Source organism: Cotesia typhae, unplaced genomic scaffold, assembly GCF_013202065.1.
Source record: "Cotesia typhae breed Kobodo isofemale line unplaced genomic scaffold, CoteBio_Ctyphae contig_22, whole genome shotgun sequence".
Taxonomy (NCBI): Eukaryota; Metazoa; Arthropoda; class Insecta; order Hymenoptera; family Braconidae; genus Cotesia; species Cotesia typhae.
The window spans coordinates 2,029,407-2,047,455 of NW_027423728.1; the positions used below are offsets into that span (position 1 = coordinate 2,029,407).

Consider the following 18,049-nt stretch of genomic DNA (forward strand, 5'->3'; position numbering starts at 1 on the left):
CAGAAGTTCCATTGGGATTCTTTGAAGAATCCATCAACCCAAATCAAAGTTCCAGAGCAATGATCTCGTTCTCGAAACTTTTTATAGAAGCAATTATAATATCTAAACAAGAAATATATATATATATATATATATATATATATATATATATATATATATATATATATATGATATTTATGTTACGATATTAATGTTTCACGATTAATTGCTAAATTTTCAAGCTTATAGACTCGTTATAACTTTTCTTCAATTTAAAAATATTTTTGCAACAAATACATAACCATCACGTTATTATTATATGAATTACAAGTTATTTTTACGAAAATAGTTTTTACATTTTATAAGAATTTGCACTTATAAGTCAAAAATATTTTATTTTATGAGAAAAAAGACAGAAACTTAACGTTAATACAAACCACTTTTTTAAAAAAATGTAATTCATCAATAATCGTAGCTTTAACAGTGATCACACGCTGATAAAATAATAAAGTAATTCCAAAAAACTAAAAAGATCAAGAATTAATTTTTATAATTACCCACGAAAATGATATGACCATCATTTTAATAAATTATACAAAAGGGAAACGGGGAAGTCGTTGGAAACTTTTGTCTAAGTATCTAATAAATTAAAATGACAGTCAAAAAAATAAAAAATACTTATGTATTTTTGAGTGACGAGGAATAAAAACTACAAAAGTATTCGAAAAAATATTTTTTTCTTGAGAAAAGTTATTAATTATTTTTTATGTATTATTTAAATTTTTTCTATCACTTACATTTTAATTACACCATCTTTTTCTACAACTTTCTTACGATGGTAACAATAATCGCCGTATTCCATAGTAATGATAAATATATACTACCTTATAATATAATATGTATTTTAAGAAAAACAACGTTTTAAAATTAGGTAAAATCATATGAACTTCTGCTTAGATTTATCACATATAAAAATGCAAAATAAAAGAAAACTAGAGAAATTGATATAAATAATAGAAAAATTTGAATAAGAATGTTTTATTATTTTCGATTTAATTCCTATTTATAGAATTCACCGGGCATTTTTGATATGCTTGTAAGTCAGGCAAAGCTTAAATTTTTCAGTTATATGGACGCGTGTATGTTCAGAAACAAATAACAAACGGCAATCGCTGGTCCCTCAGTCGCGTGAGCAAAATTGGTACTATTATAGAAGAAAGTAACCTTATTTGTTGGATGAATATTTAAATGTTATACATTCCATTGATTATATATTGAATATTACTGGGTCTACAATATTGAACATTTTAAACAAAAGTAAGTAAAATTTTTCTTAATATAATTATTTGTCATCTCGTAATGAACAAAGGTACATGCAATGACATAAATTTGGCTGTGTCTATGTAGAGGTTATATTCACTTGTAATTGAAAACAAATGCGACTTTTTGTGAATTTTTTATGAAGAGACATTTCATCATAAAAATACACGGAAAACATGTTCATACTGAGAATTTGATATTTTTTGATATCCGCGGTTCACTTTCAGAAATATTGAGTTGCCTTGCTCCTGTAGCTGATCTCCCGGAAAACCTCCGCAAAAAGGTGTCTAGCGGTGAAGATATCTCGGGTATACATTAGATTGACATGATCTAAATGTAACGGCTTGCTTAGAAAGACTTTAATACAATTATTATTTAATGTAACTCTAACAAATTAACGTCACACTTGTCATTTTACAAAATAATTAGAAATGAAAAAATTTTTCGTTGATGGTACTTTTTTACCCTACACTCTTTATTCCATAATTAAATTCATTCAAGAAATGATTAATTAATAACAGAAAAATTCACGTGATTTTTTTAGTTAGAAAAATTTGATTTTATCATATTAAAATTAAAATATTTCATTTTAATAATTATTATTTAAATTTATCGCGTTCAATGCAACTTTTCAAATGTAATATTATATCTATAAGGAATGTTAATTAAACAAAAAATTAAAGGGCTAATTAAATAAAGTAATTTTTTGGAAAATATTACAACAATATCTCTCGACCGCATTAAAAAATTCCGATCTGGTTTACGGAAGTCGATGGTAGTTTATAAACACTGATGCTGATGACTTTTAAATTAACAATTGACCGGAACAAAATTCAAAAGGAATTAAAAAGAAACGAAAATTTTCTAGACAATTATGATCTTCATTATATTTATTGTAAAATATTATTTGCTAATAATTATTTTATATTATTCGTAGGTATTTTTACGATGGCAAGTATCTTCTCAGTACATCAAACGTACAAAAGTCAGCTGGACTTCTATGAAAAATTAGATCAATATGAAAAAGAAACAGGCTATGAACTGATGGTTTTCGATTCTCATACAATTGACACAGTGGCTAAAAAAACTAGAAAGCGAATGCACTGTGAAAAAATTATTTTGTATGAAGCCTATTTTAGATGTAAAAAAGGAAAAAAGAAGAATTGTACGGAAAAAAAGAAAGAAGACAAAGAAGACGAAGAAGAAGAAGAAACCGAAAATCTATGAGTATTTATTTATATCATTTTGAAGTGATCTTCTCTTTTCTCTTTACTATTTAAAAAATCTTCATTATAATCATCGCAAAAATAAAAGAAAGAACAATAAAATTTCAAGTGTTCGTGTTTGAGTGATTTTTGGTCGTTTTGAAATTTTAAAAATCGCACTTATGAGCTTAAAGTTGAAAGATTTAAAATTTTTTAGCCTAAAATTTGTAAGAGTTACGGATCTTACATATTCCAAAGGAATTGCGGAAAAAAAAATTTTTTAGTTTGAATTTTTTGTTCTCAGACTCAGGAAAGTTCGTTTGGTAAAACCAACATCGTATTAGATACGTTATTTATTGATTTCAAGTTTAATAAACTTAAAAATTTTTTCCATCAGGATTGTTGTTTTTCTATGTAGAAACAGATTTCAAGAAAGAAATAAAATGAATGAATTACCGACGAAAAAAAATGTGTGATAATTTTTGAAAATCATCAGAAAAAGTAGATGTTCCTGAACCTTTTTCTCTTCTCATAAACTCCAATATCTTTTACTTTATTGAAGATAATATCAATCAATAAATTTTATGAAAAAATCTATTATTTTTATAGAAAATACTGTGGGATGGAGTTGGAGGTAAGATTCGACCAGCAGCTCGAGGCACTAGTCGTGAAAAAATGGAAAAGTCAGCATAACCACGATCCAGAAAAGGTAAAATAAAAAATGTACTACATACACAATCGAACAATACACACTGAATCTAACTGTAACATTCTAACTATATTAAAATTTCAGAACGCGAAGAAAAAAGTACAGTGGGTGAAAAATATTTGAAGACTGTAGAAAGCAGAAAAAATGAAAAAATAAAGAAACCCAAAAACGCAGAAGAAAATGAAAAGGCCGATAATTCTCCAGAGGAAAAGACGACCGATAGATGTCTAGCTAAACTCAAAGAAATAATTTTAGCGAATCCAAACACCGTTCAAAAAAAACTGTCGCTATTGAAAGAATGTGTCTTACAAATGGAGAAAATAGATACTGAAAAAAGCACAGAACGATTTCCAGCGATTGGATCTAAGAAAGATAAAGATTCGTGTACAGAAGAAGCTGAGAAAAGAGAGAAGAAAGTTGACGAAATAAATAGAGAAAAAGGAAAGAATCAAGGTCGACATAAAAAAGATACAGTTGAAGACAATTGTATGTTACAATACAAACAGGTATCAGATGGCAGCATCAGTCCTTACGAAAGCAAGGGCGATGATGAAGTTGATCCTATAAGGGAATTTTTAGTGATACTTGTAGGAAGAGAAGTGGCCGAAAAATGTCAACACGGATACAAAATCGAGATGACAGACCTGTATCCGTTTGACGAAGAAATAATAACATATACACTTGAAAATGCAACCAGAATTAATGAAGTTAAAGAATTTGTCAATGAAGACGTCGAGAAATTTTTAAATTCTCAAATATGTAAAGGTGTAATATAAGAAAAAAAGTTTATCAATAAATTTTGTTTATCACATAAAGAACGATTATTAATACTTATTCCCCTAGCCAACAGATTATTGCAGTTATTGTCCTTGCTCTCGAGAGGCAATTTCCTGTGTCTCAGGTTCATTGATCAACTTAATAATTTTTCGTCTTGTTTATTATTATATAGTTAATAATTTCTAACACTAATCCCCTCAGCCAACTAATTATTGCAATAATTGTCCTTGCCAAAATAATAGTCACCCGTTTAAAAATAAATGGGTGCGCGATTTCCTGTATCTCAGGTTGATTGATCAACTTAATAATTTTTTTCTTCTTTATTATTTTATAATTAACCATTTCTAACACTAATCGCCTCAGCCAACTGATTATTGCAATTATTGCCCTTTTTAAAATAAAAGTCACCCGTTTAAAAATAAACGGGCGTGCAATTTCTTGTGTCTCAGCCTGATTAATCAACTTAATAATTTTTTTCTTATTTATTATTTTATGATTAACAATTTCTAACACTAATCGCCTCAGCCAACTGATTATTGCAATTATTGTCCTTTTTAAAATAATAGTCACCCGTTTAAAAATAAACGGGTGCGCGATTTCCTGTATCTCAGGTTGATTGATCAACTTAAAAATTTTTTTTCTCGATAATTATTATATAATTAACCATTTTTTAAACTAATCCCTTTAGCCAACTGATTATTGCAATTATTGTCCTTGCTAAAATAATAGTCATCCGTTCAAAACTAAACGGTCATGCAATTCTTTGTGTCTTAGGTTGAATCATTTACTTAATAATTTTTTTCTTTATTATTGTTCTATAATTAATTATTTTTAATACTGTGACCCCCAGAAAATAGATCATAGCAATTATTTTCCCTGCGAATATTATGATCACCCGTTTAAAAATAAACGGGTGGACAATTTTAGGTATTACGTATAATTATTAATTAAATAATTTTTTTTTATTATTTTTAATTTATTATTAGTTTTTTTTAGTGATTATCGCCTAAACCAGTTGATTATTTTTATTATTATCCTTAACAATTTCGAAATCACCCGTGTGAATTTGAACCGACCCTTTATACTCTCGCAAAGTCTTTTTCTTAAGTCTTACAGGTTGTATATTACTCCGTATTCTGTTTCTTTTGTATTATTTCGCCTCGCATTTCGATGCTTTGCTGCTCTTTATGATACTCTTATCGCCATCTATAGTTTCATCATTCGCCATCATTCGCGCAACCCTATAACCCACTGTCTTGGACGGTAAATAATTTTTCGGGATTTTGGGCTTCGGGAAAATGAGCCTGACCCCACTGAATGTTTTATTCAAATATCTATACGTTTGATAACACTGAAGTTAGTCGTCAGCTGTCAATTTCAAAAATTTTAATAATAAATCAATGGGGATCCGTTTTTGTCAAACTCGGGCCAGGGGGCAGCATCATAGATCATTTTTTGTCGCGCAAATATTTGAAGTTAATAATAGTGACTGTTATGTGCTTACAAAATAATGGATAAAGAAAACAAATATTTTACCTGGAATGTTGAACAATTAAAGCATGAATTAAAAAGACGTGGACTTCGTACCACAGGTAAAAAAAAAAATTTACAAGAACGGTATGTAAATATTAAATTTCGGTAATTAACCTAACAATATCGTATGTCATTACAATATTTAATTAGCGAATTAATAACAAAATTTATTTAATTAAAAAAAAAAGTTACTATTACTAATTATGCAGGTTAATTTTTGCGGATGAGAATGAAGGTTTTTTCCAATTACATCAACAAGATCCTGATGCAGTATTCTGGACACCGGACAATACGCATTATAAAGATATTAATGCCGCAACTAAAATTCCTTTAATAACCAAGGAACGAGTAGAACTTTTTTTGCAGAGGTTCATAATGATAATAATACGCATGATTTAATTGACAGAATGTATGACAATGTAACAAAGAGTAAATTTTTTTTGCAGGTATGATGTGCTGAAAAATCTTGGCAAAGAAATGTACAAAAATCGATATCTTCTTCATGCCAGGATAGCACAAAGTAACAGCTCAATTTTCATTCAAGGACATTGTTTGGCCCAAATGAAAAAATCAGTACAATATAAATGTGATATTCAAATGTCCAATACTGGTTTTATGGAAGGGACTCATTGCGAATGTGCTGTAGGTGGTGGTGATACAGCTCATTGTAAACACGTCGCAGTACTTCTTTGGGCAATGGAAGAAATGGTAATTGGATTGATATTACAAATCTTAGCAATAATTTAGTTTTCATGACTAGAAAATTGTACCTTAACAATTTTGGTTGTTACTTTTAGGGTAGAGATAAGAAAATTACTTTGAGAACAGTTTGTACTCAAAAACTTCAATCATTCCATAAGCCGGCAAAATCTTTTTTTGGCTCGCCCATCAAAGCTGAATTGTTGCCAAAAAAAAATCAAAATCTTGAACCATTTTCGGATCCAGTCGTTTTAGATCCAAGTATTGTGAACAAACAATTGTACTGCGAAAAGCAACGCAATCGAGCAATAAATTTTGCTGCAACTAACCGAACAACGATGCCATTCCTTCGTTTGTTCGAACCAGCTAATATATATTGTGCAATTTGGGACCATGACTACACAAATGTGAATCCAGAAGAGCAGCTGTTAAATGAATTTAAACTACTGTCAATAACCACTGATGATATAAAAAAAATTGAAGAAGAAACAAGAGAGCAAAGTCGAAGTAAAAGTTGGTTTAAATATCGTCAAAATAGAATCACAGCCAGTAATTTTTATAAATGCTGCATAATTCGAGATGAAGAAGCCGAAGTACAATTTTCTACTAACTTGATTAATCAAGAACCGTTTAAATCAAAGTCTACAGATTGGGGTAAAGAAAATGAAAGTAAAGCGCTGGAAATCTACGAATTCACTGGTGTTAAAATAGATAAATGCGGACTATTTATAAGTCCAACTCACCCTTTTTTAGGAGCTTCTCCAGATGGGCTCATAGGAAATGACACAGTAGTAGAAGTTAAGTGTCCTTATTCCCGTAGATTCTCTCCTATAACGGAAAAAACTTTGCCATACCTGTATCTTGACGAAAGAAACAATTTACGATTAAAAAAAAACCATCTGTACTATTACCAAATTCAAGGCCAGCTTTTTGTTACAGGCAGATACATTGCAAAGTTTATAGTATATACAACAATTGAAACAATTGTTATAACTATTCGCCGTGATGACAACTTCATAACATTAATGGTTTAACGTTTAGCAAAATTCTTTGAGTATTATTTTCATGTTGCTATTTTAGATCGTTATTTATATAAAAATTACAGTACTATTTTTAAAAAGTAAAAAAAAAGCAATGAAAATTTACGTTTTATATAAAAGTTAGTGTATTTATAATCATATTTATATTTTCTTATAAAAAGTATAATTATTGTTATATTAGTTATACAGCAGAACTGAATCGTTTTAAATATACAAATTTTAATTACAAAACAAAATGTACACGAAATAAATGTAAGTTAATTGTTTATTAAAATTTTCCAAGTGTGTCTCCTTTGTCTTGAATATCATTTTATGCGGCCGAGTTAACAACAGATTCACGAAAGTTGCATAATATTAGACATATAGAAAAAATTTTCGTAGCTAGACGCGTATAATTTGGATTCAAAGGTTCTCGTAAGATTTTATAAGTTTTTGTCAGCCCAATTAATCGTTCAATGTGTACCCGTTTCGATGCTAATTTGCGATCGGATAATACTGTCACACTTGGAAGTTGTTTACCTTTCAAAAAGTGAGGTATATTGACAGTTACTCCCTGTGATTCAAAAATATCTTGCACATTAAAACCACGATCTGCCATTACGGAATCACCTTTTTGAAATTTTTAACGAGATCCGATCTTTCTACTATTTGTCTATCACTTGTACTACCTCCATACGCTGCAGAATGATAGCATAAAATGCCATCAGGCGATCCTCCCACTAATACTTTCACAGTATTTTTGTTCTTATATGTGCTAAATGTAGCTTGTTGAGCTATTGGATTTGATGGCTTATCAATGGGTATTTCAGTAGCATCAACAATGACTCTTGTTGATGGATATAACTTTTTAAATCCTTCTGGCATATAAAAGTCGACAACTTCTCGGGATGGCCAAATATCTATCAATGACCAAAGCTGGTAAATCATATGGATCCAAGTATTAAAAATATTGCGGACAACAGCTTCACTAATTCCAAAATAGATACTCAATCCAAAATCTGGAATATTTCTTCGTAACTTCATAAGTATCAACAAAAACATGTCCTCAGGTTCTACAGAGTTAACTTGACCTTTAACATATTTAATGCGATCAACATAATCACTTAATGTACCATACACAAATTGAAATTTGGCATAATTTCCTAATCCAGTATAGTAATGTATTACATCATCTCGGTGAGAAATTGATTGAACAGATAAAGGTCCACGGCCAACTTGGATACCAACTGAACTAAAACATTTTTTTCTCACGGCAGAAGATTTTTGTTTTTTTACTTCCAACGATTTTACATGATTTGATTCCATGTAATCTGCATTAGTACTTTCTGACAATGGCAATGAATAGACCTCTTCTTCCATTTGTACATCGATATTATAGTAATCAGTGGTTATGTATGACATGCTTGAGATTGTTGAGCAATCTTGAATATGAGTTAATGCAAATGGCTCTTCAATTTGATGATCTATCAATATTTCTTTATTTATTGGTGAACTTCGAAGCTCTATTTTTTTTTGTAGCTCAGTAATTTCATTATTTTCATTTGATGATGATGGTACTGATGATATACAATTCTTTATCGGCGATTCGACCAAACTGTTGGCAATATTTTCAGAGATATTTATTGGATCATCTAAAAGCGACAAAGAGAATGATGATGATGAATTATTAGAATCTTCTTCGAAAAGAGCTTTCCGAATTTTTTCAGAACGCCTTGATTTTTCTGCTTCAAGCTCCAACATAAGTGTTGGTACAGCATTAGGTTTTAAGTACTTCTTGGATGTTGTGACTCCTAAAAAAAACCACCTATTAAAGTTACTTGATACGGATATTAAATTACTACAATATAAATCTACGTTAAATAAATTAATTTCATACCTGTATAAAAACTCTCTTTTTTTTCAATAATCAACAGATTCGGTAGAATCTGGCGCCAAGTTCCGTTCTCAAGCCAGACTACCGAGTGTGTTATACCGTAAGCAGAATCGTTTTTTGAGGTTACAAGTTTTTTTCAAATTTAATTTGATTTTTTTTTATATGATATTTTATAATAGTAGTTCATGCTTTTTATTACGCGTATTACTTGATTATTAACAATTATCTTTATAATTTTTATTTAAAATTATTAAAAATAATCAGCACAAACTATAGCGACCCAGATTTTTAGATTTTAACTTTTTCTTATGTAAAAAGCGGACGGCCAGAGACTAAATAATATAACGATGCATGCTAATCTTATGATAGATGGAAAACTACAGTGAAAAAAAGATATTTGACAGCTTGCAATTACACACGCCAGGCGGCGCAAGAATAACTTTTACATGAACTATAGCTTAAAGGGGATAGTTTGCCACCGGAAATGTATTAAATTAAAATTGTCAATTTTTATTATAATTACAAAAAAAACTGAAATCCGAACAAAAACAGTTTCACTGTAAAAAAATCGTGCCAAGTCCACGTTCATAAGACTATTAAGAAAAAAAAATTTTATTTCTTTACAAAAAGATATAAAATAAAAAATTAAAAAATCCACGTAACCGATATGGTTGTATATGATTTTCGAAAATTAAAAAAAAATTTTTGTAAATTTAAAAATTAAAAGAAACAATTTTGGAACGTACTTGGTGTGCGTTATTGTGTACTTCAATTTTTTTAAGTGTCCTAGTAGATACAATTTAGGAATTTCATAAAAAGTGAAATATTTCGTAACTACGCACACTAAATACGTTCCAAAATTGTTTCTTTTAATTTTTAAATTTACAAAAATTTTTTTTTAATTTTCGAAAATCATATACAACCATATCGGTTACTTGGATTTTTTAATTTTTTATTTTATATCTTTTTGTAAAGAAATAAAATTTTTTTTTTCTTAGTAGTCTTATGAACGTGGACTTGGCACGATTTTTTTACAGTGAAACTGTTTTTGTTCGGATTAAATCTTTTTCGAAATGGATCGAACATAACCTTGATGATTTTGATGATTGAAAATTGACACTTATGGCTTTTTCCCAAAGAATCCGACGTTTTTCGTTTTTTGGAAAAATAAAAGTAGCTTTTCCTTTACAAAAAGGAACTGAACACTTTCCCATTATTTGGTATTAATTATATTGTTAAATTATTTTTTTCACAATGACTTATCAACACGTGTTCACTCCAAAACATTAAGTATAACTTAAATATAGGTATAGTATAATTATTATTATTAAATTCACTTAACTTATAAAAAAAATAGTTATATAAATTTTATTGTTTATTGCGTCGATTAATTTTCAATTTTCGTTCAATTATAACTAGTAAACTAATTTTTCATATGAAACTTTTTTTTCTTTGGTGATCATATTTGAAAACTTGCGCTTTAAAAAACTTGCTAATGTGCTGCTCTCAAGTGGCTGAGTTTGGCAAAACGGAACCCCATTGCAATAAAAAAAATGCTTCTAAAAATTTTCACTTATAATTTTTATTAATTTTTTGCTCGACGGGCAGAAAGCGTCAACTTTCGGCCCGCTGCGCTAAATGAAGTTGCCACTTTCTGCCTTCGTCGAGCAAAAAAATAGCATACACTCCTCGGGAAGTAAATAAGAAAGCCTCAGATCACATGTTTGTTGACCTCGGCTTCGCCTCGGCCAACAATTACATGTGATCTGAGACATTTCTTACTTTACTTCCCTCGGTGTGTAATATACTATTTCACATGTGAAATTTTTTAATTAATTCTTTTTTTAGTAATTGCATTATTATAAAATTTTAAAATAATTTTTAATGTCTGCCAACTTCAGTGTCATTATTCATTATGTTTGTACACATGTACAATACCTAATACCTAACTAAGAGTAAATGTGTGTATGTAAATGTTACAGATGTTCAAATAAATTTGGACAAGTTTATTCGTGTTCAGAAATTTAAAAAGTTATTAACGCTTTTTATTTATTTATTTTTTTTTTTTTTGAATATTATCAATATTGTCATTAATTTTATAAACTCTATTGATAAATACAAGAAAACAGAATCGGAAAATTATTATTATTTTATTTATTATTATTTCTTAATTTTAGGTTAAGTTCCAAAAGTGATGAACGTTAATTTAAATAATGTCATTATTTAACTGAATTAATAATTAAAAATATATTTTACCATTGATAAAGTTCAACAAGAAACCTAACAGCTGAGTATTTTTAACACCAAAAATTAAATGAAACGCCGTAAATTGTTTCTCCGAATTAATAGCCACAGAAAAAGTTTCAAGATGAATTCGCTTGATGAATCTGTTATTGTGTGTGATACTCCTAAAATTAATAAATCCTCTAAGAAAATTAATGGATCAGTTCATAAAAATTTACCAAGTCCAGTTAAAAGACAGACCAGATCCCAAAGAAAACCATTGTATCCTGTTCACATGAGTCCTGTCAATCGCAAAAACATGTGGTAACTATTCATTCGTAATTATATACTTGTTTATTTGTTATTATAAATTATAAATAAATATTTTTAATTAAAGCTCAAGTAAAACACCCCAATCAGCTATGAAAAAAAAACGTTTACACGAAGTCGAAATTTTGTCATCAAGAAAAAGACAAAAAACTTGTATCAATGAAACTATTGTGATAAGTGATGATGATGATAATGATAATGATAGTAAAAATAATGACAAAAGCCATGAACCCCAAATTACTAATAAATTGAAGGATACTCCTGAAGTAATTGTCATTGATAATTTTACTACTAATGTTAATAATAAAAGGCTAAGGCCTTGTAATAGTAATGTAAATAATCAAGAAATAAAGAGAAAGAAAAGAATTGAGGATAAAATTAGAGAGAGAAAAAAATTTAGGAAAATTCAAAACATGGAACGAACACGAAATCGTGCTCGTAAAAATACTGGTATTTATAAATGCATTTAATATCTTTAGTTTTAATTGATTCGATTCGTTCACAAATACATTAAATTATTTCTTTTTTAGAAGAAAGTAAGAAGAAAAATGAAGAAGTTGCTGTCATCTGGTCTTCAGCTAACGGTGATGATACTGCAATTGAAAATAACCAGAAAACTAGTACAAAGAATAATTACGAAACTCCGCAGCTGTTTTTTGTTGATACGAAGGGGGATGATTTAATTTGCGAGAGAATGGCTTTGCTACCGCAATCTGAAATTTTGTATACAACAAATAAATGTGCTAAATTTGATACAGCACCCACTACTTCAACTAATAATCCGGCAACATCAGAACAAGCCAAAAATAATACATCAAATGACCAAAATAATAAACAAATTCATCAATTACGAGAAATTATAGTCGATGGTCTTAATGTTGCATTTGGGTATGTTATATTTAAAATTTTGTAAAAGTATTATTTTCAACTCTAAACTACTAAGATATAATGTTAAGATGAAAATAAAAAAAAATTATTATTCTAGGTACTCTCCTGGAAAAAAAGTCTTCGAAAAAAATGGTTTACAACTAGTCTTAGATTATTTTCAGGATCGTGGACATAAAGTCAAAATTTTTTTACCACAAATTCAGCGAAATCGTTTTCGTGGTTTTCTTGAACAGTGGCATCGAGAAGGCTTGGTTATTTTTACACCTAGTAGAAATATCGGCGGGAAAAAAATTGTACCATATGATGACAGGTTATATATTGAATATATAATTCATTATAAAAAAAAAAAAAAAAAAGATTCTAAAATAACTGAAACTTATTTTTATTCACAGGTTTATTTTGGACTACGCAACCAAATGTAAAGGAATCGTGATCTCTTCTGATCAGTATCGGGATTTGTGGCTCGAAAAACCTGAATGGCGTGAAACCATTGAGAAACGATTGCTTGCCCCAACATTTGCCGGAGAGTACGTAATGTTCCCAGAAGATCCACTGGGCAGAGGTGGTCCATCCCTCAATGAATTTCTTATGCATTAATTATTCTATCAAAGGATAAAAAGATCAGATGGGTACAAAGTTTCGTTATTTATTTAATTAATGTATAAGCGTTTTGTTTTCACTCGACGAAAAAAGAAAACACGTTTTTGAACTACAAGAAAATTACTTTTTTTTTTAAATATTTAATATATTGTACAAAAAATTATCTTGTAAGTACACTAGGTATAAAAATAAAAAATAAATAAAACTTATTAAAACTGGAATTTTTATGTAAAACTTATACTGGATCCCACGAAGGGCGCCAACACCACTTTCGAGATTGACGTACGAAATCCATACTTTCTTGAGCTGCTTCACGAGCCACCTTTTGCATCGGCGTTGCTGTACTTGGATCTACTTTAGCACTTGACAAAATTTTTTCGTGCGACAAAGTTGAACTGATATCTAAAAAAAAGTAATTCAATTAAAAATAACCAAATTAATCATGAATTTCATCTGTAAAAGTTTGAAAAAAGACTTACTAGTATTAGAAAATAATTTTTGAAGAACATAATTATCATCATCAATAATTGTTGTTTTTGATGATGAGGATGATGACTCTTCGGATTGACCGAGTCTACGACCAATCAAACAGGATACTTGTTCACCTTCAAACAATGCCGATATTTTTTTTTCTTTCCGTGGACTCAGTTTTTTAGATTTTAATTTCTTAAATGATGAATGTTTTTTATTATTCTCGAGGTTGGAATCACCAAAAAGTCGATCTGATTCAGTAGCAGTACCATCAATTGGTTCATTTAAATTAAATAATTCTGTTAAATCGGACGTCTGAAATAATCTTCGCTGACGTGGATCATCTAATACTCTGTTTGACAATAACAATTTAAAAATCTGCCGATGATAAATTTTTTCCTCAATAGTACCTGCCGTTATCAATCGATAAATGGTAACCTGTTTATCTTGACCGATACGCCAAGCACGCTCACGTGCCTGTGCATCAGTAGCGGGATTCCAATCAGGATCATAAATAATAACACGGTTTGCTCCTGTTAAATTAACTCCCAAACCTCCAACTCTTGTTGTTGAAATAAATACAAAGTATGAATCGCTTTCATTATACCTACGAATTGTTCTCTGACGTTCGTTCATGGGTGTTAAACCATCAAGTCTCAGATAGGTGTACTTTTCTTGTTGAATTAAAGCTTCAAGTACATGGAGCATTTGTCTACTTTGAGTAAAAATTAAAACTCGATGGCTTTGACTTTTCCAAATTTTTAGAAGTGATTTCACCACTGTCATCTTCCCCGATCTTTTCCAGTAACCGAATATTTCTATATCAATATTTTCACAAGCATCTATTTCCTCATCAGATTCTTCATTTTGACTGTAAATAAACAAATCTGGATGATTGCATAATTTTCTTAAGGCTGTTAATGCAACTAAAAGTTTAGCGCGGTATCTATTGTCACCTCCATTTGCTTTATCGTGTAAAACAGAATTAACGCATTCAGATTTTAAAAATTTTTTATATAAATCTGTTTGCTCTTTAGTTAAACTACAAAATAATACTTGCTCATTTTTATTCGGCAAATTAATATGATCTTGAACATCATTTTTTGTCCTCCGTAACATATATGGACTGATTGCGTCTTTTAACATCGTAGCAACTTGTAAAGCTGTTGCTTCTTGCAGTACAGATGCATTAGCATACCCTCCTTTGGTAATTGGCGTAGCGCAATACTCTATAAATGCATCAATTGTACCAAGTTTTCCTGGCAAAATGAAATCAAATAATGACCATAATTCTTTTAGTGAATTTTGCATCGGACTACCAGTTAATAAAAGTCGATGAGGTGTACAAAACTTTTTAACAACTTTGGTAACTTTTGCTTGAGGATTACGGATTTTGTGGCCTTCATCCAAAACAACATAGTGCCACTTAAAAGGTACAAGTAAGTCTGCATGATTCAAAACACCAGAATATGAAGTTAATAAAACCCCACCAGTCTTTAGGCTCTCAAGTAAATCTCCTGGATCCCCTTGATGTGTTCCAGAGTGATGGAGTGTTACAACACGCAACACAGGCCACCAGTCGTGAAAATGTTGAACCCATTGCTCAAGTAATGTCGCTGGACATACAATTAACGTTGGACCAAGTCCACGAAATCTACCACCATCAGACAGCAATTCACTGCAATCAAGGCCTGCAAAAAAAGCAATCACCTGGACTGCAAAAAAATTATCTTATTATTATTATAAATAAAAAGTAATTATTTACTTATGAAATAAGTAAATTAGTTAGTTTAGCGTAATTCATGATGGTACCAAAAAAAAAAATCCAAGGAACCGAATTATAAAATTCAAAAGATCCAAGTATTCAAACGAACCTGTTTTTCCCAAACCCATTTCATCACCCAGCAAACCTCCTAATCCACGACTGTGTAGCTCCCAGAGCCAATGAACTGATACTTTTTGATACTCAAAAAGTTTTTTCCATAAAATTCTTGGAACTTTAAATAAATTATCGACTGTTCGAAGACTGGTATCATGAAGCCCACTACACTTCATTCTTTCGTTTACTCTTTTTTTATACAAAGATTCATCTCCATCATCGAGAATCCTAATTTTTTTTGATGATTCTATCGAGAGACGTTTTTTTTTTGCTTTTGGAACTTTATACTCATCTTCCTCTGAATCATCATTGCTTGGAACATACTCACTACCACTTTCATTCTCAATATCTTTAGTATTATTTACAGATCGAGTTGATGTGGTATGAGATTCAATTACAACTTCGCGGTTTGTCGTATCTTCATTGGGAAGGATAGTAGATGCATTTGAAGATTCTGAACTTTTTCTTTTTTTGACTCTTTTTTTGTTAGAATTCTCCTTCAAGTTTCCTTTAGTTTTATTCAACTTGGCATCCTTTAGTTTTAGCAGATGCTTCCTCTTAGCAGCCACTTCAGCTTGTCTTTTAAGATACTTCTCCAAATCCAATAATCCAGTTGTACTATTAAATGTACTAGAAGAATCTTTTTTTTTCTGTGATTCAGCTTCAAAGGGAGTGATTTCTCCAACTTGCACCCGTCTATCTAATTCAACATCTTCCAAGTGATGATCTGTTTCTTTTATATCAGTCTTACTAAATGAGTATTTTGATTTTAATTCTATTTTATGTGAGAACTCTTGATGAATACTAGCTTCACTACGGACTTGAACGACCTAAAAAAAAAAAAATTTATTCTCACTTAATGTCATAAATAGGAAAATATTACTATTTTACCTCTCTCATATCATTGACTTGATCATCAGCAGTTGCCTCATCATCTTTATCCATTTTTAATAATTTTGGTGATTACTATTAAATTTATAAATATTTGTTTCAATCACCTAATGTAACTAGTTTAAGAAAATTTATTGATGAAGCATGAACATGTTGTATGGTTGAAAAAAAAATATATTTCTACCCAACTCAACAATGACAGAATTATCCCAGCATGAGTGAAAAGTACTACCACAAAGTAAAATCACGCATAGTGGGGAGGTTCATTCTTGACACAACACAACTACCTGTGCTTTTAATTCAAATGTGTAGGTACACAAATACATATGGATAAGCACATATACCAATCGCGTAAAGATACATAGAATGCTATAAGATGTGACATAAAGATGAATGTCCGAAGTTTGTTATGTGATGTCACGATGGTGCTGCCAGGCGACTACTTACAGTACCCTTTTGCTAGCGAGTGATTCAATATTATATTTATTGATAGCTGTAAAAAAAAACCTTTGGGGAAAATCCAGTAACTTAAATCTAAACATTTAGCTACTAATAAAATGTTTAAATTGTTTAAATGTTTGACTATTAAGGGGTTAGGGGTAGTCAGAATTTATGACATTAAAGTTAGCTGTCACTCAAAAATTTTTTAATTTTTTTTAACAAATAAATTTGCTCCAAAAAATTATTTTTAAAAAATTGCATTTGTAGTTTTTTTAAATTTCTAAATGTTAATTTTTTTTATAAATTTTTTTTGCCATAATTTATTTGTTACAAAAATTCTTAAAATTATCAACTATCAGCTAAGTTAGCTTCCATCAGAATTAAAAAAAAATCGATTTTTTTATGAAAATTAAGAATTTTTTATTTTTAGAATTTTTTTTTTACTGAAAAATTATTTAAAAAAAAAAGTAAAAGAAAAAATTGCACATGTAGAAAATTTGAAAAATGACACATGCAATTTTTTAAAAATATTTTTTTGTTATAATTTAATTATTAGACGAAAATCAAAAAAATAAAAACGTCGGCTAATTTTATTATCATATTTTTTTTTACATTTTCTTTAAATATAATTTTTTAAAAAATATTCTATGAAAATTTGAAGTGAATACGACAAATACTTTTAGAGTTATTCGACAAATAAGAAAGGGTGCTCGGGCACTTCAGAACGCTCGAGAGTAGGTAGCTCTCGAAAGTATAAAGCTTTAAATGCATTTTTCTCAAAACTATGTTTTTTGAACATAAAACTAAAATTAGCCGACAGCGAAAAATGTTTACTCTTTTTTTTTTTATTAATTGAATTAACAATAAAAAAATATTTTTTAAAAATTGCACGTATAGTTTTTCAAATTTTTTACTTGTGGAATTTTTTCATTTAATTTTTGTGTAATAATTTTATTAATAAAAAAAATTTTTAAAAAGTTTAGATGTTGGCTAACTTAATTTTCATTTTTTGAACTGGTGACCACAGTAACTCAAAAACCGCTAATTAGATTCCAATGAAATTTATACAGCTTCCAAAAAACATAAAAAACTAGTGCCTGATCGAAGGATTTTTTTTTTTTTTCAAAAATTTCGATTTTTTATAAACAATTAAGTGTTCGTTTTTTCCCGAAAATCTAGAGAAAAATTTCT

At 29.4% G+C, this 18,049-nt stretch overlaps 5 protein-coding genes across 11 annotated transcripts; 3 read left to right on the forward strand and 2 right to left on the reverse strand.

Annotated features, from left to right (window-relative positions):
• Window positions 1-972: 972 nt before the first annotated feature.
• On the forward strand, window positions 973-3,994 carry LOC141524019 (uncharacterized). 2 transcript variants are annotated; one of them, XM_074237659.1, is made up of 4 exons: window positions 973-1,296; window positions 2,237-2,526; window positions 3,114-3,213; window positions 3,298-3,994. In XM_074237659.1, the coding sequence occupies exon 4, from the start codon at window positions 3,525-3,527 to the stop codon at window positions 3,987-3,989; it is 465 nt and encodes a 154-aa protein (XP_074093760.1). In that variant the 5' UTR covers window positions 973-1,296; window positions 2,237-2,526; window positions 3,114-3,213; window positions 3,298-3,524; the 3' UTR covers window positions 3,990-3,994. The 2 variants fall into 2 exon arrangements, with proteins under 2 accessions (XP_074093760.1, XP_074093761.1); XM_074237660.1 differs by having other exon boundaries at window positions 988-1,296; window positions 2,237-2,522.
• A 1,279-nt stretch (window positions 3,995-5,273) lies between these two features.
• On the forward strand, window positions 5,274-7,279 carry LOC141523954 (uncharacterized). Its single transcript, XM_074237544.1, has 4 exons — window positions 5,274-5,582; window positions 5,733-5,891; window positions 5,970-6,231; window positions 6,321-7,279. The coding sequence occupies exons 3-4, from the start codon at window positions 6,001-6,003 to the stop codon at window positions 7,254-7,256; spliced, it is 1,167 nt and encodes a 388-aa protein (XP_074093645.1). The 5' UTR covers window positions 5,274-5,582; window positions 5,733-5,891; window positions 5,970-6,000; the 3' UTR covers window positions 7,257-7,279.
• An 84-nt stretch (window positions 7,280-7,363) lies between these two features.
• On the reverse strand, window positions 7,364-10,438 carry LOC141523955 (uncharacterized). 3 transcript variants are annotated; one of them, XM_074237547.1, is made up of 3 exons: window positions 10,225-10,438; window positions 9,139-9,405; window positions 7,364-9,052 (listed from the first exon to the last, which is right to left on the reverse strand). In XM_074237547.1, exon 3 carries the CDS (start codon window positions 9,000-9,002, stop codon window positions 7,860-7,862), a length of 1,143 nt encoding a protein of 380 aa, XP_074093648.1. In that variant the 5' UTR covers window positions 9,003-9,052; window positions 9,139-9,405; window positions 10,225-10,438; the 3' UTR covers window positions 7,364-7,859. The 3 variants fall into 3 exon arrangements, with proteins under 3 accessions (XP_074093648.1, XP_074093647.1, XP_074093646.1); XM_074237546.1 differs by having other exon boundaries at window positions 9,139-9,512; XM_074237545.1 differs by lacking the exon at window positions 10,225-10,438 and having other exon boundaries at window positions 9,139-9,907.
• A 522-nt stretch (window positions 10,439-10,960) lies between these two features.
• Window positions 10,961-13,391, forward strand: LOC141523953 (uncharacterized). 3 transcript variants are annotated; one of them, XM_074237542.1, is made up of 6 exons: window positions 10,961-11,096; window positions 11,313-11,682; window positions 11,756-12,138; window positions 12,219-12,576; window positions 12,674-12,886; window positions 12,969-13,391. In XM_074237542.1, exons 2-6 carry the CDS (start codon window positions 11,450-11,452, stop codon window positions 13,171-13,173), a joined length of 1,392 nt encoding a protein of 463 aa, XP_074093643.1. In that variant the 5' UTR covers window positions 10,961-11,096; window positions 11,313-11,449; the 3' UTR covers window positions 13,174-13,391. The 3 variants fall into 3 exon arrangements, with proteins under 3 accessions (XP_074093643.1, XP_074093644.1, XP_074093642.1); XM_074237543.1 differs by having other exon boundaries at window positions 10,992-11,166; window positions 12,222-12,576; XM_074237541.1 differs by having other exon boundaries at window positions 11,013-11,166.
• Window positions 13,392-13,405: 14 nt separating this feature from the next.
• On the reverse strand, window positions 13,406-16,680 carry LOC141523952 (DNA excision repair protein ERCC-6). 2 transcript variants are annotated; one of them, XM_074237539.1, is made up of 5 exons: window positions 16,418-16,680; window positions 15,522-16,356; window positions 14,708-15,362; window positions 13,656-14,518; window positions 13,406-13,578 (listed from the first exon to the last, which is right to left on the reverse strand). In XM_074237539.1, the coding sequence occupies exons 1-5, from the start codon at window positions 16,469-16,471 to the stop codon at window positions 13,412-13,414; spliced, it is 2,574 nt and encodes an 857-aa protein (XP_074093640.1). In that variant the 5' UTR covers window positions 16,472-16,680; the 3' UTR covers window positions 13,406-13,411. The 2 variants fall into 2 exon arrangements, with proteins under 2 accessions (XP_074093640.1, XP_074093639.1); XM_074237538.1 differs by having other exon boundaries at window positions 13,656-15,362; window positions 16,418-16,679.
• Between the last annotated feature and the right edge of the window lie 1,369 nt (window positions 16,681-18,049).

Bases quoted from the DNA above. Each gene is read 5' to 3' on its own strand.
- LOC141524019 (XM_074237659.1), top strand. From the start codon at position 3,525: ATGGAGAAAATAGATACTGAAAAAAGCACAGAACGATTTCCAGCGATT.
- LOC141523954 (XM_074237544.1), top strand. From the start codon at position 6,001: ATGTACAAAAATCGATATCTTCTTCATGCCAGGATAGCACAAAGTAAC. The intron at 6,232-6,320 runs GTAATTGGATTG...TGTTACTTTTAG, and splicing joins TTTGGGCAATGGAAGAAATG to GGTAGAGATAAGAAAATTAC.
- LOC141523955 (XM_074237547.1), bottom strand. From the start codon at position 9,002: ATGTTGGAGCTTGAAGCAGAAAAATCAAGGCGTTCTGAAAAAATTCGG.
- LOC141523953 (XM_074237542.1), top strand. From the start codon at position 11,450: ATGAAACGCCGTAAATTGTTTCTCCGAATTAATAGCCACAGAAAAAGT. The intron at 11,683-11,755 runs GTAACTATTCAT...TTTTAATTAAAG, and splicing joins GTCAATCGCAAAAACATGTG to CTCAAGTAAAACACCCCAAT. The intron at 12,577-12,673 runs GTATGTTATATT...TTATTATTCTAG, and splicing joins GGTCTTAATGTTGCATTTGG to GTACTCTCCTGGAAAAAAAG.
- LOC141523952 (XM_074237538.1), bottom strand. From the start codon at position 16,471: ATGGATAAAGATGATGAGGCAACTGCTGATGATCAAGTCAATGATATG. The intron at 15,363-15,521 runs GTTCGTTTGAAT...ATTTTTTTGCAG, and splicing joins AATGGGTTTGGGAAAAACAG to TCCAGGTGATTGCTTTTTTT. The intron at 13,579-13,655 runs GTAAGTCTTTTT...ACTTTTTTTTAG, and splicing joins AAAATTATTTTCTAATACTA to ATATCAGTTCAACTTTGTCG.